This window comes from Hyperolius riggenbachi, chromosome 3, assembly GCF_040937935.1.
Source record: "Hyperolius riggenbachi isolate aHypRig1 chromosome 3, aHypRig1.pri, whole genome shotgun sequence".
NCBI lineage: Eukaryota > Metazoa > Chordata > Amphibia > Anura > Hyperoliidae > Hyperolius > Hyperolius riggenbachi.
The window spans coordinates 123,208,737-123,228,594 of NC_090648.1; the positions used below are offsets into that span (position 1 = coordinate 123,208,737).

General features: G+C 47.0%; 1 protein-coding gene across 1 annotated transcript in view; it reads left to right on the forward strand.

Annotated features, from left to right (window-relative positions):
* SFTPB (surfactant protein B) overlaps nucleotides 1-16,426 on the forward strand; it is a 32,883-nt gene extending 16,457 nt beyond the window's left edge. The window contains exons 7-11 of the mRNA XM_068272384.1: nucleotides 6,033-6,216; nucleotides 7,537-7,676; nucleotides 9,599-9,679; nucleotides 9,826-9,933; nucleotides 16,308-16,426. Of these exons, the coding sequence (XP_068128485.1) occupies nucleotides 6,033-6,216; nucleotides 7,537-7,676; nucleotides 9,599-9,679; nucleotides 9,826-9,933; nucleotides 16,308-16,343 (549 nt within the window). The 3' untranslated portion in view covers nucleotides 16,344-16,426. The remainder of the gene's footprint in view (nucleotides 1-6,032; nucleotides 6,217-7,536; nucleotides 7,677-9,598; nucleotides 9,680-9,825; nucleotides 9,934-16,307) is intronic.
* Nucleotides 16,427-19,858: the final 3,432 nt, after the last annotated feature.

Genomic DNA, 19,858 nt, shown 5'->3' on the forward strand with positions numbered 1-19,858 from the left:
AAGAATTAGCCACATAACAACCCCAGGCATAGAGGACAATTCAGCGTTGACTGTGGTGCAGCTGCAGGGGCCCTAGAGGACATGGGACCCCTGCACTCTAGCTCTTTTATCGTGCCATACTGGTAATGATCACCTCTATATGTGCTTTGCTAGTGGTGGTCATATGTGAAATACAGGCACCAGGGAAAATCGGGCGCAGGGAAACATACATTTACCGATATTCTACTATTTACAGTGTTAATTTTCCAACACCCCCCTTCCCCCTCCCCACATACACCCTTCCTGATGCCTAACCTTTATTCCTCCAGCCCCCGATCCCTCCCTCCCTCCCCTGAACATACACCCTTCCTGGGCCCAACCTCCCCTCCCCAACAAAATCAAAAGTTTGCTTTCTTAAAACAGAAAGAATTTGCGATAATTCAGGTTGGAGTGAGCTTGAGATGTCTCCCAGAGCACCACTGCTGAATATATGCAAATCAACCATTGTTACCCTTAAGGCCCATACATACGTCGGATTTTTCTGAACGACGGGTCGTTTGAACGTCCCGTCGTTCAGTCGTTCGCACGTCAAATCCGACGTGTGTACAGACTATCGTTCGCGTGATAAGACTGGTTACCAGTGATCCGCCGGGCGGATCGCTGGAAACCAGTCTTATCACGCGAACGATAGTCTGTACACACATCGGATTTGACGTGCGAACGACTGAACGACTGGACGTTCAAACGACCCGTCGTTCAGAAAAATCCGACGTGGGTATGGGTCTTTAGGCTCAACACACACCATACAATCTTGGTTGTTCAATCTTACCACTTTCATGTAGTATAAGAGCTTATCCAATCAATCATTCAAGGTATTTTCAATTTGTTGGCCCTTATACTACATAGATTTGGTAAATCTGTACAACCAAGATTGTATGGTGTGTGTTGAGCATTAGATAGAGTGACCAGATTTTTGTGGGTCCAACCTGGGATGGGGCGGGGGCGGTGAAAAGTGGGGGGGGGCTGAGGAGCGCGCAGTGACGAAGACTCGGGGGGGCTGCGCCGCGGCGAAAAATGGGCGTGGCCATGACATTGTATGGGTGGAGCTAACGTAATGATGTAACAGCGAGGCATAAGAAAGCGGTGTTTACGCCATGATGTGATCAAACGAGACTTTGCATCATGGGTGTGCAGAAACTGTTTGATGCTAATAGTATAGCGTAACCACAAAGCAGCAAACATAGCCATCTATGACCATTAAATAATAAATGCAGTAATAGTTACCCCGGACACCAGAAAATAAACGCAATGGTCAACATGTCAGCACAAAATAAACGCAATGCGGGAAACATGTCAGTATAAAATAAATGCAATGCGGGCAACATGTCAGTACAAAATAAACGCAATGCGGGCAAACATGTCAGTACAAAATAAACGCAATGCGGGCAAACATTTCACTAGAAAATAAACGCAATGCGGGCAAACATTTCACCAGAAAAAAACGTAATGGGAGCACATTTCACCTGGAAAAAGCATTTACTCACCTGGCAGAAGTCTCCGGCCTCTGGCGCGCTGCTCCCGGGACCACCTTCCTCCTCATGCAGAGTTCCGCGCTGACAGGGCTACGGCAAGATGGCGCCCGAAGCCCTGTACTGGAGACACAAATAGTCTCCAGTACAGGGCTTCGGCAGCCATCTTGCCGTAGCCCTGCTTGCCTGCCGGTGTCAAAACACCGGAAGATTAAGGAGGCTGGAGCGGGGCTGCTGGCAATGAACTGGCACGGCATCTATAGACGCCGCTGCCAGTTCATGAGGAGAGTGGCCAGAGTCCCGAGGCCGGGACGTCCCGCTGTTGAAAGCGGGACGTTTCCCGGGACCTCATGCTGCCTGGGACAGCGGACCCCGAATCCGGGACGCGTCCCGGGCAATCCGGGACGTCTGGTCACTCTACCTTAGAAGCTAAACACACCTCCAGAACCGCTGGAATGCAATGATGTGTCAGCTTGTTAATTTGTACAGAGCCATAATAATCGAACATGCATACAGACGGTTTTGGATTGTTTGATCCTCATCAGTGCATGGCATGGATTAAGTTGGCTCTATGGAGTAGGGCTTGTAACACCGAAAGGTAGAGACTAACCAGCAAGCTCAGTATGTATGCATGTTGGATTATTACAGCTCTGTACAAATTAACAAGCTGACACATCATTGTATTCCAGCGGTTCTGGAGGTGTGTTTAGCTTCTAAGGGTAACAATGGTTAATTTGCATATATTCAGCATTGGTGCTCTGGGAGACATCTCAAGCTCACTTCAACCTGAATTATCGCAAATTCTTTCTGTTTTAAGAAAGCAAACTTTTGTTTTTCTTCGCATCTTAGTAAGGGGGCTCTTAGGACCATGGTAGCCCCTCACACACTCCAAAGAGTTTTGGCTCCCCAACAAAAAAACACCTAACAAAAAAATGGTAAATATCAGGCGCAACCAGGCCCCGGAACCACAGCAAAGAAAAAAAACCCTTGCAAAAACTATTAAATATCGGCTGACGCCTGGCGCCAAAATTTCCGCTTTGAGTTCCGCTGGACCATATTTTCTATTTAAGTCAATGGCGGTGCCGATTTGTCTGATACCCTCTAAGACAGAGCTCCCCAATCATGTCCTCAAGGCCCACCAACAGTACATGTTTTGCGGGAAACCACAAACATGTACAGGTGAGGTAATTAGTGTCTCAGCAGAGCCGATCCCCTACCTGTGTGGAGTTTTTGTTGGCGGGCCTTGAGGACAGGGTTGGGGAACACTGCTCTAAGACACAGCAGCTGTGCTTGGAATACAGATTTTGCAAACCAGGGGCGTTAGCCGCGTTACTAGCCCCAAAGATCAATGGCACATGCCTCGGATCTATTCTGAGGTGCCCCGGATGTCCCCCAGGCAGAATCAGACAGCATGGAGCAGTACTCACCTCTGGCCACTTTATCTCCAGATTCTGCAGACATCTTCTCTTCCAGGCTTCTCTCCCGAGTGTCTGAGAATGAATTGGACACTAGATTTCCTTGCATTTGACTCACGGATGCTAGGGAGAGAATCACCAGCTACAGAGGATGTCTCCAGACTTGGAGAGTGGATGGAGGAGATGAGTAGTTCCTCTGGCTGTGCTACTCTGCTAGGGGGGGGGGGGGGGAGTCGGGGGGAGGAACAGTGAGAACACACACAACAATGTATGCAACCTATGGAGGTGCTTGTCACCACAACACCCAGCATGCCCCATAGAGGCACCACAGCACCCAGCATGCCTCATAGAGGCACCACAGCATCCATCTTGGCACAACAGCATCCAGCATGGCACCACCCAGCACCCAGCATGCCCCTTAGAGGCACCACAGCACCCAGCATGGCACCCCAGCACCCAGCATGCCCCATAAAGGCACCATAGCACCCAGCATGGCACCACAGCACCCAGCATGCCCCCAATACAGGAACCAAAGCACCTTGCATGCCCCCATAGAGGCACCACAGCACCCTGCATGCCCCCCCCCCCCCGTTATGCACAACAGCTCCCAGCATGCGCCCATTGAGGTACCACAGCTCCCAGAATACCCCCAGAGCTGTGGAGCCTCTATGCAGGGAGCTGTGGTTCTTCTATGGGGCAAGCTGGGGGTTGTGGTGCCTCAATGGGAGGCCCATGGGAGCATGGGAAGGGGTCCACTAGAAGGTCAGGGAATGCTATGGGGGACTGCCAGATAACCTGGCAACAGACCAGCTCGCCCAGCGGAAAACCAGACCAGCCAGCACAGAAACCAAATAACTCTGCCTAGTTATGTTTAAGTGACACTGTCTATTTATGTGATATGCTGCAATTTTGTGGGTTTATCCAACATTTTGCTGGGCAGGCTTACTTAGACTGCTGTTAAAGGACAACTGTAGTGAGAGGTATGTTGAGGCTGCCATATTTGTTTCCTTTTATGCAATACAAGTTGCCTACCTATCCTGCTGATCCTCTGCTTCTAATACTTTTAGCCACAGACCCGGAACAAGCAGGCAGCAGATCAGATGTTTCTGACATTATTGTCAGACCTGAAAAGATTAGCTGCATGCGTGTTTCTGGTGTGATTCAGACACTACTGCAGGCAAATAAACCAACAGGGCTGCCAGGCAACTGGTATTGTTTAACAGGAAACAAATATGGCAGCCTACATATTCTTCTCACTTGTCCTTTAAGTTCATGTAAATTTGGCTCCATCCATGACTACACCCACATTCTGTTGCATGTCCACACCCATTTTTGGCTGGAGTGCTAAAAGTGCGCACAATCTCTAAGGATCCTCGCATCGCCCTGGCTTTGTACATCAAATTATATATACAATATTAGCTGCTGGAGAAGACTATTATAAAATGTGAACTTGGGCCCTTGTGAGCTGTGCATATTGTGTATAGTTTTAGAATTGAGGGTCCTTTTACATTAGCGTGCTGCTTTAGCGGTGCGACTCAGAACAAGCACAGGGCATTGCAGCTGAAAAGTCACACCGCACGTTATAGCCACGGTGCAACCAAAGAAGAAAAATTAACACAAGGCTTCTGGGAGTCGCAGGTAACGCACTGCAGCTTGTTCATTACCTCCGTGGCACCTGCAGCATTTCCGTGACATCGCATAGAACATGACCTGGTAACTGTAAAATGGACATTAAAGTGTACCTGAGATGAAACAAAAAAAAATCATACATAACTGGGGCTTTCTCTAGCCCCCTTTGGCCTGATCACTCCCTCGCCATCCTCTTCCTCCTCCTGGATCCTTCGTAAGGGCTCCCGGTAACTTCAGCCAGTCAAGGCCAGTCACTGAACACTCCCGGCGACAGAAGCACGGCGGGGCAGGCCGTGCATGAACAGTAAGCCCCGATTCTTAAAGTTACCCGGAGCCCTTACAGAAGACCCAGGAGGTGAAGGAGGGCCCTTAGGGAGCGATCAGGCCAAACGGGGCTGGTGGAAGCCCCAGGTATGTATGATTTTTTTTTATTTATTCCGCAACCTGCATTCGATAGGTATCATAGACACCCACAGTCAGGGCCGTTTCTTGGGCAGTGCGGAGAGGGCGACCGCCCTAGGCGCAGACCGGCAAGTAGAAGAAGGGGGGCGTAGGCAGAAGGACATATCCATTAGGGAGATGGTGACGGGCAGTGCAGCCAAATGGAAGAAGATTACCAGCTCGGTCACCTTCTTTGACTCTTCCTGGGCTGCCTGCATCAGACATCAAGTCATCATCACGTCACCTCCGTGTGATGACACCTGATGTCCTGTAGCGGTACTACAGGCTGTCAGTGCGTGGCGCCCATGGTGGAGTTGGCTTTCCGGGCTCTCTTAGCCTGTGTGTTTTCCTGGTCCCTGCTTCCTCCTGGATAAACGGGTGGTCACTAGTAAGTAGGCAGATCTACTTGTGACCTGTGGATGTGTGACTGTCCCTAAAGAGTAAGGATTCGAGAATTCATGAGGGGTGGGGAAGGGGCACAATTTTTACACCCTCGCCCTGGGTGGAATTTAGCCTAGAAACTGCCCTGCCCACAGTCCATCAAAATGCCTGTTGGTAGCCTTGGAATATATATATATAGTCCATGAGGTGATAGTCCAAAGTCCACAATACAGCAGACAGTGTGTCTTGGATAGTGGCGACAGACACTGGCCTAGAGCTGTTTCAGGCATCCGCCCATCCTCAAGCCGACAAATGTGCACTCCATTTCCATGGCTACCAGCTGGCATTTTGATGGACTGTGGGTGTCTATGAGACCTATCTATTGCAGGCTGCTGGTACTTGTCTGACACGTGATTTTTTTTTTATGGATTCTGTTTTTTCATTAAAAGAGCTATAATTTTTGCAACATATCTTTTGAGTGTGCTGATCCTTGTGGAATACAGAGATGATGCTAATTTCACTAACATGGTAACAATCATTTCTCCAGATCTAATACCCAAACCAGGGATTAGAGAATGATTGATTCCATCCTAGACTTGTCATGCAAGGAATTTGCTTCATGCCAGATTCATACAGGAATGGGCAATTTGTTTTTCAGGAGCTCATAGCGAAAAGTGCGTCTGGTCTATGCCTAACCCTGCCAACCAAGATTGCTGGAGTGTGTCAGTGCTTGGTTGAGAAGTACACAATCATCTTGGTGGATACCCTTTTAGGAAAACTGGGACCGAAATTGGTGTGTGGACTTTTGCTCATGTGTGCTTCAGATGAGAATTGTGAGGCAGGTGAGTATCAATACAAGCAACGTTTATGTTAACGTTTCAGCAGTGCGTGCTGGAAGAGCATGGTGCAGTCAAAGTCCTGGCGGACTCAAAGCGCCTGAGCTGCAGCCACTAGGGCGTGCTCAGTAGGCAGTAGCAGTGTTAGGGAGTCTTGCTCACGGTCTCCTTACTGAATAGGTGCCGACTAACTGAATAGGAAGAGATGATTTCAAACCCAGGTCTCCTGTGTCACTATCACTATCCAGTAAGGTTTTAAAGTTGTTGTTTTTTGTTACAGGAGATAAAAGGGGAAAACTAAGAGCCCACTATATTGTAGTATGTAATGATATATTGGCAGATGAGCTCCAATAAAGGACTTATACTCACAAGTGTGGGCTACCAATAAGGCAACCACTATGCAGGTTGGTGGGGGGAATAAACCTGACCCCACTCAAGTTAAGAAGTCGCTCTCTGTAGAGATAGAAGTAAGTGATAACACCAAGGGTGGACAAAAATTGCAGAACTTTGTGAATCAAACATGCCATTAAGAATAAAATATACTAAAATCAGTTAAAAAAATGGATGGTAGTGGCGGACTTACCTCCCAATCGATGACACTAGTCGTCAAATTCAAGCAAACTAAAGCTTTATTGGAGTCTCTGTCTTGTGGTTCCTTTGCAGAGGCTCCTTACTCAAAGGGACCACTAGACAGTGACTCCAATATAGCCTGAGGAAGCGAGTTTCACCTCTGAAATGCATCACCCAAAGTATAACTTACACTAATAAAGTTTTTTGTTTGCTTGAATTGTTTAAAATCACGGGAATTACACAATTTGGAAATTGCGAGCGTTTCAGCGAGACTGAAAAGCACTGCCAGTGGGCCTATACAAGAACATTTGATGGGATGTTTTCTGTGAATTCTCCACAAAGATCATCTCTACAGGTGCCCACTAACAGTACAATTTCCTGAGCAATCAACCACCCGATCTGATGCTTGTGATTGATCCGAAACAATCATTTGGGCCAGCCAATGGAGGTGAAAATGATAAGCAATCTGATCAGACCAAAATAATCCTTCAGAAATTTGGATCAACAAAACAATCAATAGATTGATCGATTGTCATCAAGCAGCACCATTAATAGAACCTAATCGATCAGATGGTCGATCGTTCAGGAGACTGTATGAGACAAATCAAAGTGCAGGCTTTGTGCTCCTGAGTTGGGACTACAGAGCTGAACCATAATGATGGTGTCTTTTCCTAGTCTTGTATTGGCTGTGGTCACACCACGAAGTGCTAAGAATAGATATAAATGTTCAGTTTTGCTTTTCTGGTGCATTTCCAGATCTGGAATATGATGTGGCCTGTGAGACTTGTCTGGCTGTCACCTACCTTGTGAAACCGACAACCAGTGACAATGCGACAGCAGAGCAGATCAGCACAGCTCTATCCAGAGTGTGCACCGACTTACTGGACTGGAAAGAGGTAAGAGACGTCACATGACCTTTCATTCCTACATCCAAACACAATGCAGGAATCAGCACCACCAAGAAATGAAATACTGTATGAGTAGGGATGGTCAATGGGATTCTAATAATACAGGGTTGATGCAAATGTATGTAGCTTGGAAAAAAGATCAATCAAATACAGCAATAGTATGCCAGCCTTTGCATAAAATTAACATCAATATTAGAATTACTGACCACCGCTCATAGGGGAGTAACCATTGGTTTGTGTATGTAAAAATTCTGGAGATAGTATTAAATAAAAATGTAACTACAGGCCTCTTTCACAGTAGGACGTTGCGTTTTGGTGCGACATTAAAGTCACAACGCAACGTCCCCAAAAAGTCTCAACGCAACCTAACCACTTAAGCCCGAAGGGTTGTTTATTTTTTGCATCTGAGCAACTTTCACCTCCCATTCATTTGCCAATAACTTTATCACTAATTATCACAATGCATTGATCTATATCTTGTTTTTTCCGCCGCCAATTAGGCTTTCTTTGGGTGATACATTTTGCTGAGAATTAATTTATTCTAAATCCATTTTAATAGGAATATTAAGAAAGAAATGGAAAAAAATATTATTTTGCAGCTTTTGGCCATTATAGTTTGAAATTAATACAAGCTACCATCATTAAAACACATGTATTTTATTTGCCCATTTGTCCCACTTATTACACCATTTAAATTATGTCCCTATCACAATGTATGGCGCCAATATTTTATATGGAAATAAAGGTGCATTTTTTCAATTTGCGTCCATCACTATTTACAAGCCCATAATTTAAAAAATTATATTGATATATTTATTCCTTTGACATGCATATATAAAAAGTTCAGACCCTTAGGTAAGTATTTATGTTATGTAAAAATTTTATTTGGGTATTTTTTGATGTGGGAGGTAAACAGCTAATTTTAAATGTTAAAAAATGTATTTATTTAATAAAAAGTGGATGTGGGTGTAGTTTTACAATTTGGCCACAAGATGGCCACAGTCAAAAAGTCGTGGGAGCGATCGATCTTGCTCCCAGGAAGAAGAATGAAGACAGGGAACTTTTTGAACTCAGAAAAACCGCAGCATCTGATGAGACGCTGTCGGCTTTTCTGGGGGGGCTTCGATCAAAGAAATGAATGTTCATCCAGTTGGGCTTAAAGGGGAACTGAAGAGAGAGGTATATGGAGGCGGTCATGTTTATTTCCTTTTAATCAATACCAGTTGCCTGGCAGCCCTGCTGGTCTATTTCTCTGCAGTAGTATCTAAATAAAACCAGAAACAAGCATGCAGCTAGTCTTGTCAGATCAGACTTATAAGTCTGAACCACTGAAACACCTGATCTGCTGCATGCTTGTTCAGGGGCTATGGCTAATAGTATTAGAGGCAGAGGATCAGCAGGGCTGCCAGGCAACTGGTATTGTCTAAAAGGAAATAAACATGACAGCCTCCATATACCTCTCTCTTCAGTTCCCCTTTAAAGAGGAACTCCAGTGAACATTTTACTGTTGGCAGGTGATGTAGCTGCTGCATGGTTTTTGGCAGTTGGAAACAGCTGTAAACAGCTATTTCCCACAATACAGCAAGGTTCACAGACTGGAAACTGCCAGGAGTATGTACTTTTCTTGTGGGAGGGGTTTCTTGTGGGAGGGGTTTCACCAAAATATCAGTCATACAGCACCCCCTGATGGTCTGTTTGTGAAAAGGAATAGATTTCTTATGTAAAAGGAGGTATCAGCTACTGATTGGGATAAAGTTCAATTCTTGGTTGGAGTTTCTCTTTAAGTGGTTAATACCCCGTTATCGTCACATACAGTAGAGCATACAGGCAATGAAAAGTATGCTTCCAAGTCATTACTGAGCATGTGCAAACAGTCCAACGCAGCTAATAACGTGTATGTCTTTCCTCAGTGCCACACATTCCTGGAAGGCCACCAGAAGGAACTATCTCAGCTCCTCCTCAAGCCCTGGGATTATGAGAAAACCTGTCAGGTATGTAGAAGCACCAGAGAGCAGGCTGTGTACTGCTGCTGTAATGAGACCCAACAAGCTACAGTTTAATGGTAAAGAATATGAAGGCAGCTAATAGCTGTCTGATTCTTATAAAGCTGTATAGGAAGCCTTTTTCCTGCTTGCAGGTAGTTGGAGCCTGCCCTGCAATGTCTAAACCAATCACAGAGGCGTCTGGATGTGCAGCTGGACCATCTTACTGGTGCCAAAGTCTGGACAAGGCAAAGGAATGCAACGTAAGTGCTCAGACATAAAGGGCATGATTCACAAAGCGTTTTCACCTGTTTTCACCTTATCCATGTGAGGCTGGGAACACACTTGGCAGTGCGTGAATGGTCGCATTGTCGGTCTGTGCATTTATGCACTTTTAGTGTGATTTCAGTGCATTTGCATTTTTTTGGCCACATGCTTTTTTCTTGCATTTTTCGTGTGTTTTAATGTGTTTGCGGTTTGCATATACAAAACACATGCGTTTTGCATTCTTTTTTTGATGTGTTTTCTGCAAATCACAAGGAAGTCAATAGGAAGCAGAAATACATTATCAAACTTGTTTTTTTTTCTTTTGTTTTTGTTTTTTTTTAAACGCATGTAAAAATGCATGCAAAATGCACTAAAACGCAATACCTCTGCGTCACCATTGACTTTCATTATGTGCGTTTTTGATGTGTTTTTGAAAAACGAGCAACAAAACCAGCGTTTTTAAAAATGCACATTGCAAAACCCAAGCAAGCAAAAAAAAATAAAAAATACTGAGAATTTTGAGAGTAGTTTCACCTACTTTTTAGTACTTTTTCAGTTGCAGAGTGCTAAAAAGTTACTTAAAATTGAAGATGAAAATTTATCAACTAGAAGAAAACTTGGGAGGAAAGTGAATTTCATATGGGCCTGGGTGTTTTGTTGCTATCGTGGAGGGACGACATGCAGACTATAACAGAGTGGTACAGAGGCAGGAGAGCAGTAAGAACAATGGACTTAGCCAGTCCAGCTGTCTCACTCACACACCAACTCAGCGGAGAACCATCTAGCATCATGTACACAGGTGCGAGGCTTAAACTGAAAGGGATACTGTAGGGGGGTCGGGGAAAAAAGGAGTTGAACTTACCTGGGGCTTCTAATGGTCCCCCACAGACATCCTGTGCCCGCGCAGCCACTCCCCAATGCTCCGGGCCTCGCTTCCGGTTCACTTCTGGAATTTCCAACTTTAAAGTCGGAAAACCATTGCGCCTGCGTGCCCGCACCCTCGCTCCCGCTGATGTAACCAGGAGTGTGTTTGATAAAGTGGCGTTGGCGCTCCTTAATTGTTCCAACCTCCAATGTCTTAATAATACAGATATCACAATTCCCAGTTCTAGTCGGTGGATCACTATACAAATGAGGGTAGCAGTTCCCCTAAAATTTAGTTCAAATTAGAATGTCTGTACAGCGCTCACTCCTCTTAATGATTCACCAGCATGAACCCTCTGCATATAGTTCCACTGTTTATTACTGTCTTAAGCCTCTGGTAAAAATGAACACTCTCACCGATGTTGAAAGGCTGATTTGTCACAGATCAGCTGAACACGTATTAGAGATGAGCTCAACTCCTATGTTACTCCTTCTAGTGTTTCACTTCTGGCTCCACTTGTACCTCAAAAAGACATGTAGCATAACTTAGCATAAACCTGTATTTGAATCACAATTTTTTACCACACATGCCAAAGTGAGTCCACCCTTGCAAAAGTGAGTGCTCCCCACTGTGTGTGTGCCCCTGATGAACTATTTGACAAAACTGGTAGGGTGTGGCCTCAAGCGGCAGACAGGAAGACGCTGACAGAGCGGCAGTGAGTACGTCCAGGAGGTTTTTATATATGCGCATATCTTTTAAAAAAAATGTGAGTGTGATTTTAACATTTTATTAAAGATTAAAACAGTATTATGCTATGGGAGCTGTGCATTAGTCCTATAGGTGCTTACTGACGCTGCAGGCAAGACCTCTTCATCCTGTGATACCATAAGCGCTGAGAGCTGGTCCCTGTGAGGTCAACAAAGTATCTGGTGAGCGGCTAGTGGTCAATTGCATGATCTGGTGGAAGTCCAGCACGGAGACACAGGGTGTAGGGTGCCCACAGTGGGGAACACTCTTGCATGAGCACTGGGATATATCTATTGAAGGTTGTGACAGGTTCACACTATGTGCTTCGTACATGTTTTTTTCTGAGGAACTTTTGAAGCAAGTCGTTGATATTGATTGGAGGTCTGTTGGAAGAAGACCCAGATTTATGATATCCATGCGATCTGTTGCTGCTCCAATAGGTCAGCATATATATCTGGTGAGCAGGAATTTCTTTCATTTTTTTGTGAAGGTGCAGTACGGACACACACAGTGGGGAGCACTCACTTTTGCAAAGGTGGACTCACTTTGACATGTGTGGTAAAAAAAACTGTGATTCAAATACAGGTTTACGCTATATTATGTTACATGTCTTTTTGAGGTACAAGTGGAGCCAGAAGTGAAACACTAGAAGGAGAAACATAGGAGTTGAGCTCATCTCTAATACGTGTTCAGCTGATCTGTGACAAATCAGCCTTTCAACATCGGTGAGAGTGTTCATTTTTACCATGTGAACTCTATTTAGTCATTAGCACTCATCAGGCAATGTCTATGGGCAACTGACTACACTTAGGCAAAAGGGGGCTGAATAATTACGCACACCCCAATTTGCAGTTATTGATTTGTAAAAAAAATGTTTGGAATCATGTATGATTTTCGTTCCACTTCTCACGTGTACACCACTTTGTATTGGTCTTTCATGTGGAACTCCAATAAAATGGATTCATGTTTGTGGCAGTAATGTGACAAAATGTGGAAAACTTCAAGGGTGCAGAATACTTTTGCAAGCCACTGTATAAACAGTGGAACTATATGCAGAGGGTTCATGCTGGCAAATCATTAAGAGGAGTGAGGAGGACATTCTACTTTGAACCAGGAGTGTATTGCGCAGGCCCCATACAGTTTGCGCCTGCACAGTACGCTCCTGGTGACATCAGCGGGAGTGAGGACACGGCCGCACAGGCGCAGTGGTTTTCTGACTTTAAAGTTGGAAATTCCAGAAGTGAACCGGAGGCGGGGACAGGGGCATCAGTGAGTGGCTGCACGGGCACAGTAGTCTGTGGGGGATCATCAGAAGCCCCAGGTAAGTTCAACTCTTTTTTTTTTTCCCCTAGCCCCCTACAGAAGTCCTTTAAAGGACAACTGTAGTGTGAGGTTTGTGGAGGCTGCCATATGTATTTCCTTTTAAACAATACCAGTTGCCAGGCAGCCCTACTGATCTATTTGGCTGCAGTAGTGTCTGTACAACACAACAGAAACAAGCATGCAGCTAATCTTGTCAGGTCTGACAATAATTTCAGAAACACCTGATCTGCTGCATGCTTGTTCAGGGTCTATGGCTAAAAGTATTAGAGGCAGAGGATTAACAGGATAGCCAGGCGACTAGCATAGCTTAAAAGGAAATAAATATGGCAACCTCCATATTACTCTAACTACAGTTGTCCTTTAAGGGAAAAAAAAAAATCAGATTTACTTACCTGGGGCTTCCACCAGCCCCTGGAAGCCCATGTGTCCCTCCCAGCAGCTCGGCTCCAACCTGGTCTCCCAGGGTCGCCTCCGTAGCAGCTGCCAACCCGGCCAGTGGCCACTGCGCTTTCGCAAGGTTCCACCACTCCTTCCCGTAGCCGGGAGCATTCTGCACAGGCACAGTACTGCGCATGCGCAGTGGCCACCAACCTGACTGGGTTGGCGGCTGCTACAGAGGGGACCCCGGCTTGAAGTAGAGCTGTGGCAAGAGACACATAGTATTCCAGAGGCTGGAGAAAGCACCAGGTAAGTAAATCTGCTTTATTTTTTTTACTTCCCAGATGTATCCTTAACTTTAGGACCGCAACAAATGAAATCTATGCCGTTTTGGTGGCTACTTGGCTGGCAGGGCGTAGATTTCAATCAACTGACGCCGTGTGTTCTCGCCGCTGTCTCCCCGCGGCAGCTCACTTGCTCTGCCTGTTTCTATGACAGCAGAGGCTGTGAGCAGGTCAGGAGCCGATTTCATGGGCTCCTGACCCTGTCTATCAACATAAGCCGCTTCCATTGGCTTACATTAATAGGCAGGGTGAGGAACCAATGAAAGCGGCTCCTGACCCGCTCACAGGAACTCTGCTGTCATAGAGAAGGCAGAGTGAGTGGCTCAGGTTCCCCACGTGCAGCGGTGACGGCGATTGCGGCGAGTATGTGCGGCTATTCGTTGGGATTCCGCTGTTTCTTGTACTCTGGTCCTTAAGGGGGCAGAGACCCAGCCCCGTTTTTAGGGCCGTGCGGGGCGTGCCGTCGCCCGGGGCGCTGTTGGGAGGGGGGGGCGCTATAATGGAGGGGGGAGCCGGAGCTGCAGGGAGGGCAGCCCTCCCTCTCCTCTTCCGGGCGCCCTCCGTGCTCCCCCCTCAGATGCAGAGCGAGCAGCCAGGAAGCGCTGTTTACAACTCACCTGCCTGGCTCCAAGCGCTGCTCTCTCGCCGCTGGTCTGTCTCCTCTCTCTGCATAGATGGGGATACACACGCTGCTTCCTGAAGCATCTATGCAGAGAGAGGAGACAGACCAGCGTCGAGAGAGCAGCGCTTGGAGCCAGGCAGGTGAGGTATATACAGCGCTTCCCGGCTGCTCGCTCTGCATCTGAGGGGGGAGCACGGAGGGCGCCCAGGAGAGGAGAGGGAGAGGTCGGGCTGCCCTCCCCGTGGCTCCGGCTCCCCCCTCCATTATAGGGGACAGGACAGCTAGCTATCTAACCTATCCTGGGGGCACCTACCTAATCTAACCTTTGGTGGGGGTTGCTACCTATCTAACCTACACTGGGGGGAAGCTACCTAATCTAACCTACACTGGGGGGGCAGCTACCTATCTAACCTATACTGGGGGGCAGCTACCTATCTAATCTATACTGGGGGGGCAGCAACCTAATCTAACCTACGCTGGGGGGGCACCTACCTAATCTAACCTACACTGGGGGGCAGCTACCTATCAAACCTACGTTGGCGGGCAGCTACCTATCTAACCTACGCTGGGGGGCAGCTACCTATCTAACCTACGCTGGGGGGCAGCTACCTAATCTAACCTACGCTGGGGGGCAGCTACCTAATCTAACCTACGCTGGGGGGCAGCTACCTAATCTAACCTACGCTGGGGGGCAGCTACCTATCTAACCTATACTGGGGGGGGCAGCTACCTAATCTAACCTACACTGGGGGGCAGCTACCTAATCTAACCTACACTGGGGGGGCAGCTACCTATCTAACCTACACTGGGGGGCAGCTACCTAATCTAACCTATACTGGGGGGCAGCTACCTATCTAACCTATATTGGGGGCACTTATCTAACCTGTATTGGGGGCACCTACCTAGCTAGCCTATACAGGTGGCCACTATACTGGCTACCTATATTGCAGGCACCTACCTAAATAACCTATACTGGGGGCACCTACCTATCTAACCTATGCTGGGGGCAACTATTCTGGCTACCTATATTAGAGGCACCCACCTAGCTAACCTGTACTGGGGCACCTGCCTATCTAACCTATACTGGGGGCAACTATACTGGCTACCTATACTGGAGGCACCTACCTGGCTAACCTATAGCGGGGGCAACTATACTGGCTCACCTATGCCTGGCTACCTATACTGGGGAGACCTATACTAAGTGCAACTAGACCTGGCTAACCTATACTGCGGGCACCCATACCTTGCTCGTGGGGGGGGCGCAATTTTTACATCCCCGCCCTGGGAGCATTTTAGCCTAGAAACTGCACTGCAGAGACTGCTGGTACTTAAGTGGGTAAAGAAAACACAACAGACAGAATGTTGTAGTTCTCCATGAAACCTGATAGTGCCAGACCCATAGCAGTAGGGGAGGCAGATGTTGTAATCACACCTGCACCCTCAGACCAGAGGGCCCTCCTGCCGCTTCATCAACTTCTCATTGATGATGTAGTGATATTGATCACATAGTGGAAAACACTAAACTGTTCCAATCCTAAAATGGTGGTGGAGAGAAGCAGTTATAATCCTGAAGTGCACCTGTAGGGGGGGGGGGGGGGGGGGGGGAACGTGCCTCTGCAGGGTACTTACCTTAGGAGGGAAAAGCTACTGGATCCTAAAGAGCCCCCCCCCAAAAAAACAAAAACAAAAGAAAAACAACACGCTTGTTGACAGATTGTGCATCTGCAGTAGCACAGACCTGCTCAGCTTTCGCTGGTAAAATCAGAGCCCAATGAGGGCCATGCAACTGTGCAAGCTGTCCGTGCCTGTCTAGTAGTATGGACCCGATCGGGCTGCTTTTTCTGCTGGAGCCTGAGTGGGTTTGCGGTACTGCACAGGTGCAGCATTGTCCACGCTTCAGGGTCTCAGCGCTGGAAGGAGCCAGTGAAGGATGAAGGAAGCCCCTTTAGGATCCAGGAGCTTCCCCCTCCCGAGGAAAGGATTCTGTTTTTGGACATTGCTAACCTCACAGATTTGCTTTGAATACCTTTTCATTCTTTGGATACAAAATGTGTTGAACAAAATGTATAATAATAATAATCTATTTTCCAGGCCATCGGACACTGCCTGGCTAACGTGTGGCACTAAAGGACTGTTCCCACCAGATCATCTTCCAATGCAGTTTTGTGAAAATGAGCTTCATTTCAATAAAATGCCATCTGATTACAGTATCTTCCATTGCATTGTCTTTCCTGCCGACTGCAATCCTTAGTCCGGGTTCACATTAGGACGCATCCGCCCGTACGCTTGCGTTCCGCTCCGTGAACACAGGGAAAGGAGCGGAACGTGGCAGTGTGAACTTTCCCATAGAGAAAGCATTGCTGCGGCTGCTGTGTTCCACTCATCGGAGCAGAACGTAGGCTGAAAACAGCCTAATGTAAACCAAGCCTAAAGCCAGAGTTCACTGTGTCATCATTTTATCAGGTTGTGTATGCAAAATCCAATACCCTTATAACGACTAAAGGCTCGTACACACGTCGGATTTTTTTTAAACGAGCCGTCGTTTGGACGTCAAATCGGGCGTGTGTACAGTCCGTCATTCAGCTGATAAGACTGGACTTGAACGATCCGCCAGGCCAGGCGGATCGTTTAAGACCAGTCTTATCAGCTGAACGACTGACTGCACACACGCCCGATTTGACGTCCAAACGACGGGTCGTTTAAAAAAATCCGACATGTGTATGAGCCTTTAAACACACTAGAGGTGCACACCATAAAACAGTTCCCATGTTTATAAGGCTCTTGATAGAAGTCCAGAATTATATCTTTCTCCAGGGCTGGGTTATATAGCTGACAACTTTCACTAGAAGGATTACCAACCAAAAGCTTTAACAGACCTCATTTAAGACATGTACTGTGACAGCCAGAAAAAAAACCTCTTGTGCTTCCACCTCCAACAGGATGACCCCAATGCAGAAGAATGAACTCTGAAAAGCATGAATTGCAAGAGAGATCAGTTTTTGGTGCTCAAATCAGATTTATCAATCCAATCTGTCAATGGCTGTAAACCTAAATGGACGAGTGTGTGGTATTGTTAGGCACAGCACAGACCTGCAATAAAAGTTTCATGCCACCCTTCCTTTACACACAGGTGAGCAACATACCCTGTCCTGTGGAGTGGGAGGAAGTTGTGATAGGTAATAATAATAGTGGTCAGGCATGGTTTTCTAGTATGCCTATCAGGTTATCTGTGAACGTCAGACTCCTGTACAATAAAGATACTCAAAGCTAGCTATTGTTTTGGGCAACCAAAGTTGTGAATGCGTTAAAGCTTAGTTATTTCCACAAGGTAAAGAGGGTGCACAAGGCGACATGTGACCTGATGGAGGACATGTGTATGTACAGTGCCAAGCACAAAATTGTGCAGAATCATCAACTCTCAGGAAGATAGTGACATATTGCAACAGGATCTGGATAGGATGGCTATATGGGCGCATAAATGGCAGATGAAATTCAAGTCATGCATTTTGGTCGTAACAGTGGTCTAGCACCTTACAAAACAAATGGGATACAGAGGCGGAGCAGTGCTTTTCAGCGCTGCTAGATTTGGGCGCAGCCGGCGCCTCCATAGACTACAATAGGAATCATTCCTATTGCAGCGCTCAGTGAGTAACATCGGCTCAGTCAGAAGTCGGCGCCGAAGTTGCTTAAAAAAACACAATAATTCGGCCTCCAGCAATCGCTGGAAGCGGAATTATTTCATTCCCCCACTATCCATGGCGGCCTGGAGGGGGAATAGTAATTAAAACGGCCCGGACTTGTGCAGAAGCAGGATCAGCCATATACTGCTGTATCCTGCGCCCAAGTCTCCTGCGCCGATTTCAAATGTACTCTACAGAGAGGGAAATCAAATTTGGAGAAGGACTTAGTAATACTAATGGACAAGTTAAATAATCGTATTCAATGCCAAGCCATTGCAGCTAAAGCTAATAAAATTTTGGGATGCATTAAAAAGGAAATAAAAACTCGAGATGCTAGCATAACATTGCCCCTGTTTAAACTCTCTAGTAAGGCCACATCTGGAATATGGAATTCAGTTCTGGGCACCACATTACAGGAAAAATATTGCAGTTTTAGAGCCGGTGCAGAGACTAGCAACAAAATTGATACGTGGGATGGAAGGTCTCACCAAGGAAGGTTAGATAAACTGGGTTTATTTAGTCTGGAGAAAAGACTCCTTAACCTTCCTGGTGGTAACCCCGAAACGTAGTTCGGGGTAAGCCGCACAGGAGGTTTTCTCAGGCCCTGCTCGGCCGATTTAATTACTTTTTTTTTTGCTGGACGCAGCTAGCACTTTGCTAGCTGCACCAGCACACCGATCGTCGCTGCCCCGCGCCCGATCGCCGCTATCCGTTGCGTCGCGCCCCCCCCCAGACCCCGTGCGCTACCTGGCCAATCAGTGCCAGGCAGCGCTGATGGGTGGATCGGGACTCCCAATGAAGTCACGACGTCGGTGACGCCATGGCGACAGGGGAAGCCCTCCATCCCGTTCTTTGAACGGGATTTCCTGATCGAAGCGGGCGGGGGGCTATCATGTAGCGAGCCCTGGGCTCGCTACATGATTTAAAAAAAACCCAAAAACAAAAAACTGCTGCGCTGCCTCCTGGCGGAATTTTTCATACCGCCAGGAGGGTTAAGGGGCCCACACACGATTTTCCCGCCGAAATACAGCAGGATTCGATCACTGATCGAATCTGCTGTGAAATCGTTGCGCAAACACTGAAAGAACGATGAATTTCCGTCCGAAATCAATCGTTCCCGTCGATTCCCTTCGAGCCGTCTGTGCGGAAGATTTTGCTCGATCGCCGGCGGGTCGGGAGTGCGTCGATAGCGTGTTCGAATGCCCGATGACCGACGCTAGCTGCAATATAACCTGCTCCGCCGGCGCGAGTCCCCTGGTCTCCGCTGTCTTCTGCTGGGCTCCGGGTTGCGGCCGGCTTCACTTCCTGTCCCGGCAGGAAGTTTAAACAGTAGAGCGCCCTCTACTGTTTAAACTTCCCTCGGCAGGAAGTTCAGTGAAGCTGGAGCCGAGCGCGGAGAAGAAGACAGCGGAGACCGGGGGACTCGCACCGGCTGGATCAGGTGATGTATGCGTGGGGGGGCGGTTGCAGCTTCACAGATGGAGAATTGATTTCATGCTGAAATAGATTCACAATCTGTTTGCAGCAAAGGCAGCCATCTGAGCCCTCTCTGATCAGATTCGATCAGAGAGGGATCTATCTGTTGGTTGATCTGATGGCAAATCGACCAGTGTATGCCCACCTTTTGAGGGGATCTAATTAACATGTACAAATACATTAGAGGGCAAAACAAAGCTTGGCGGATGAGCTTTTTGTCCCTAGGCTTTTACAGAGGACTAGGGGACATGATCTGCGCATGGAGAAACACAGTTTTAGCCATTTATTTAGGATATGATTCTTAACAGTAAGAGCGATTAACCTCCCTGGCATTCAATTTCTGATGGATTTCTGTGCAAAAAGTGATCCAATTAATTTTCATAACCCTTTTTCCTGTAACTTACCAAAATGTGTCAAGCAAGGGTCAAGTAAACATTATGAGTATAATAGAAGCTTGAAACACAAAATAAAATCAAAACTAAAATT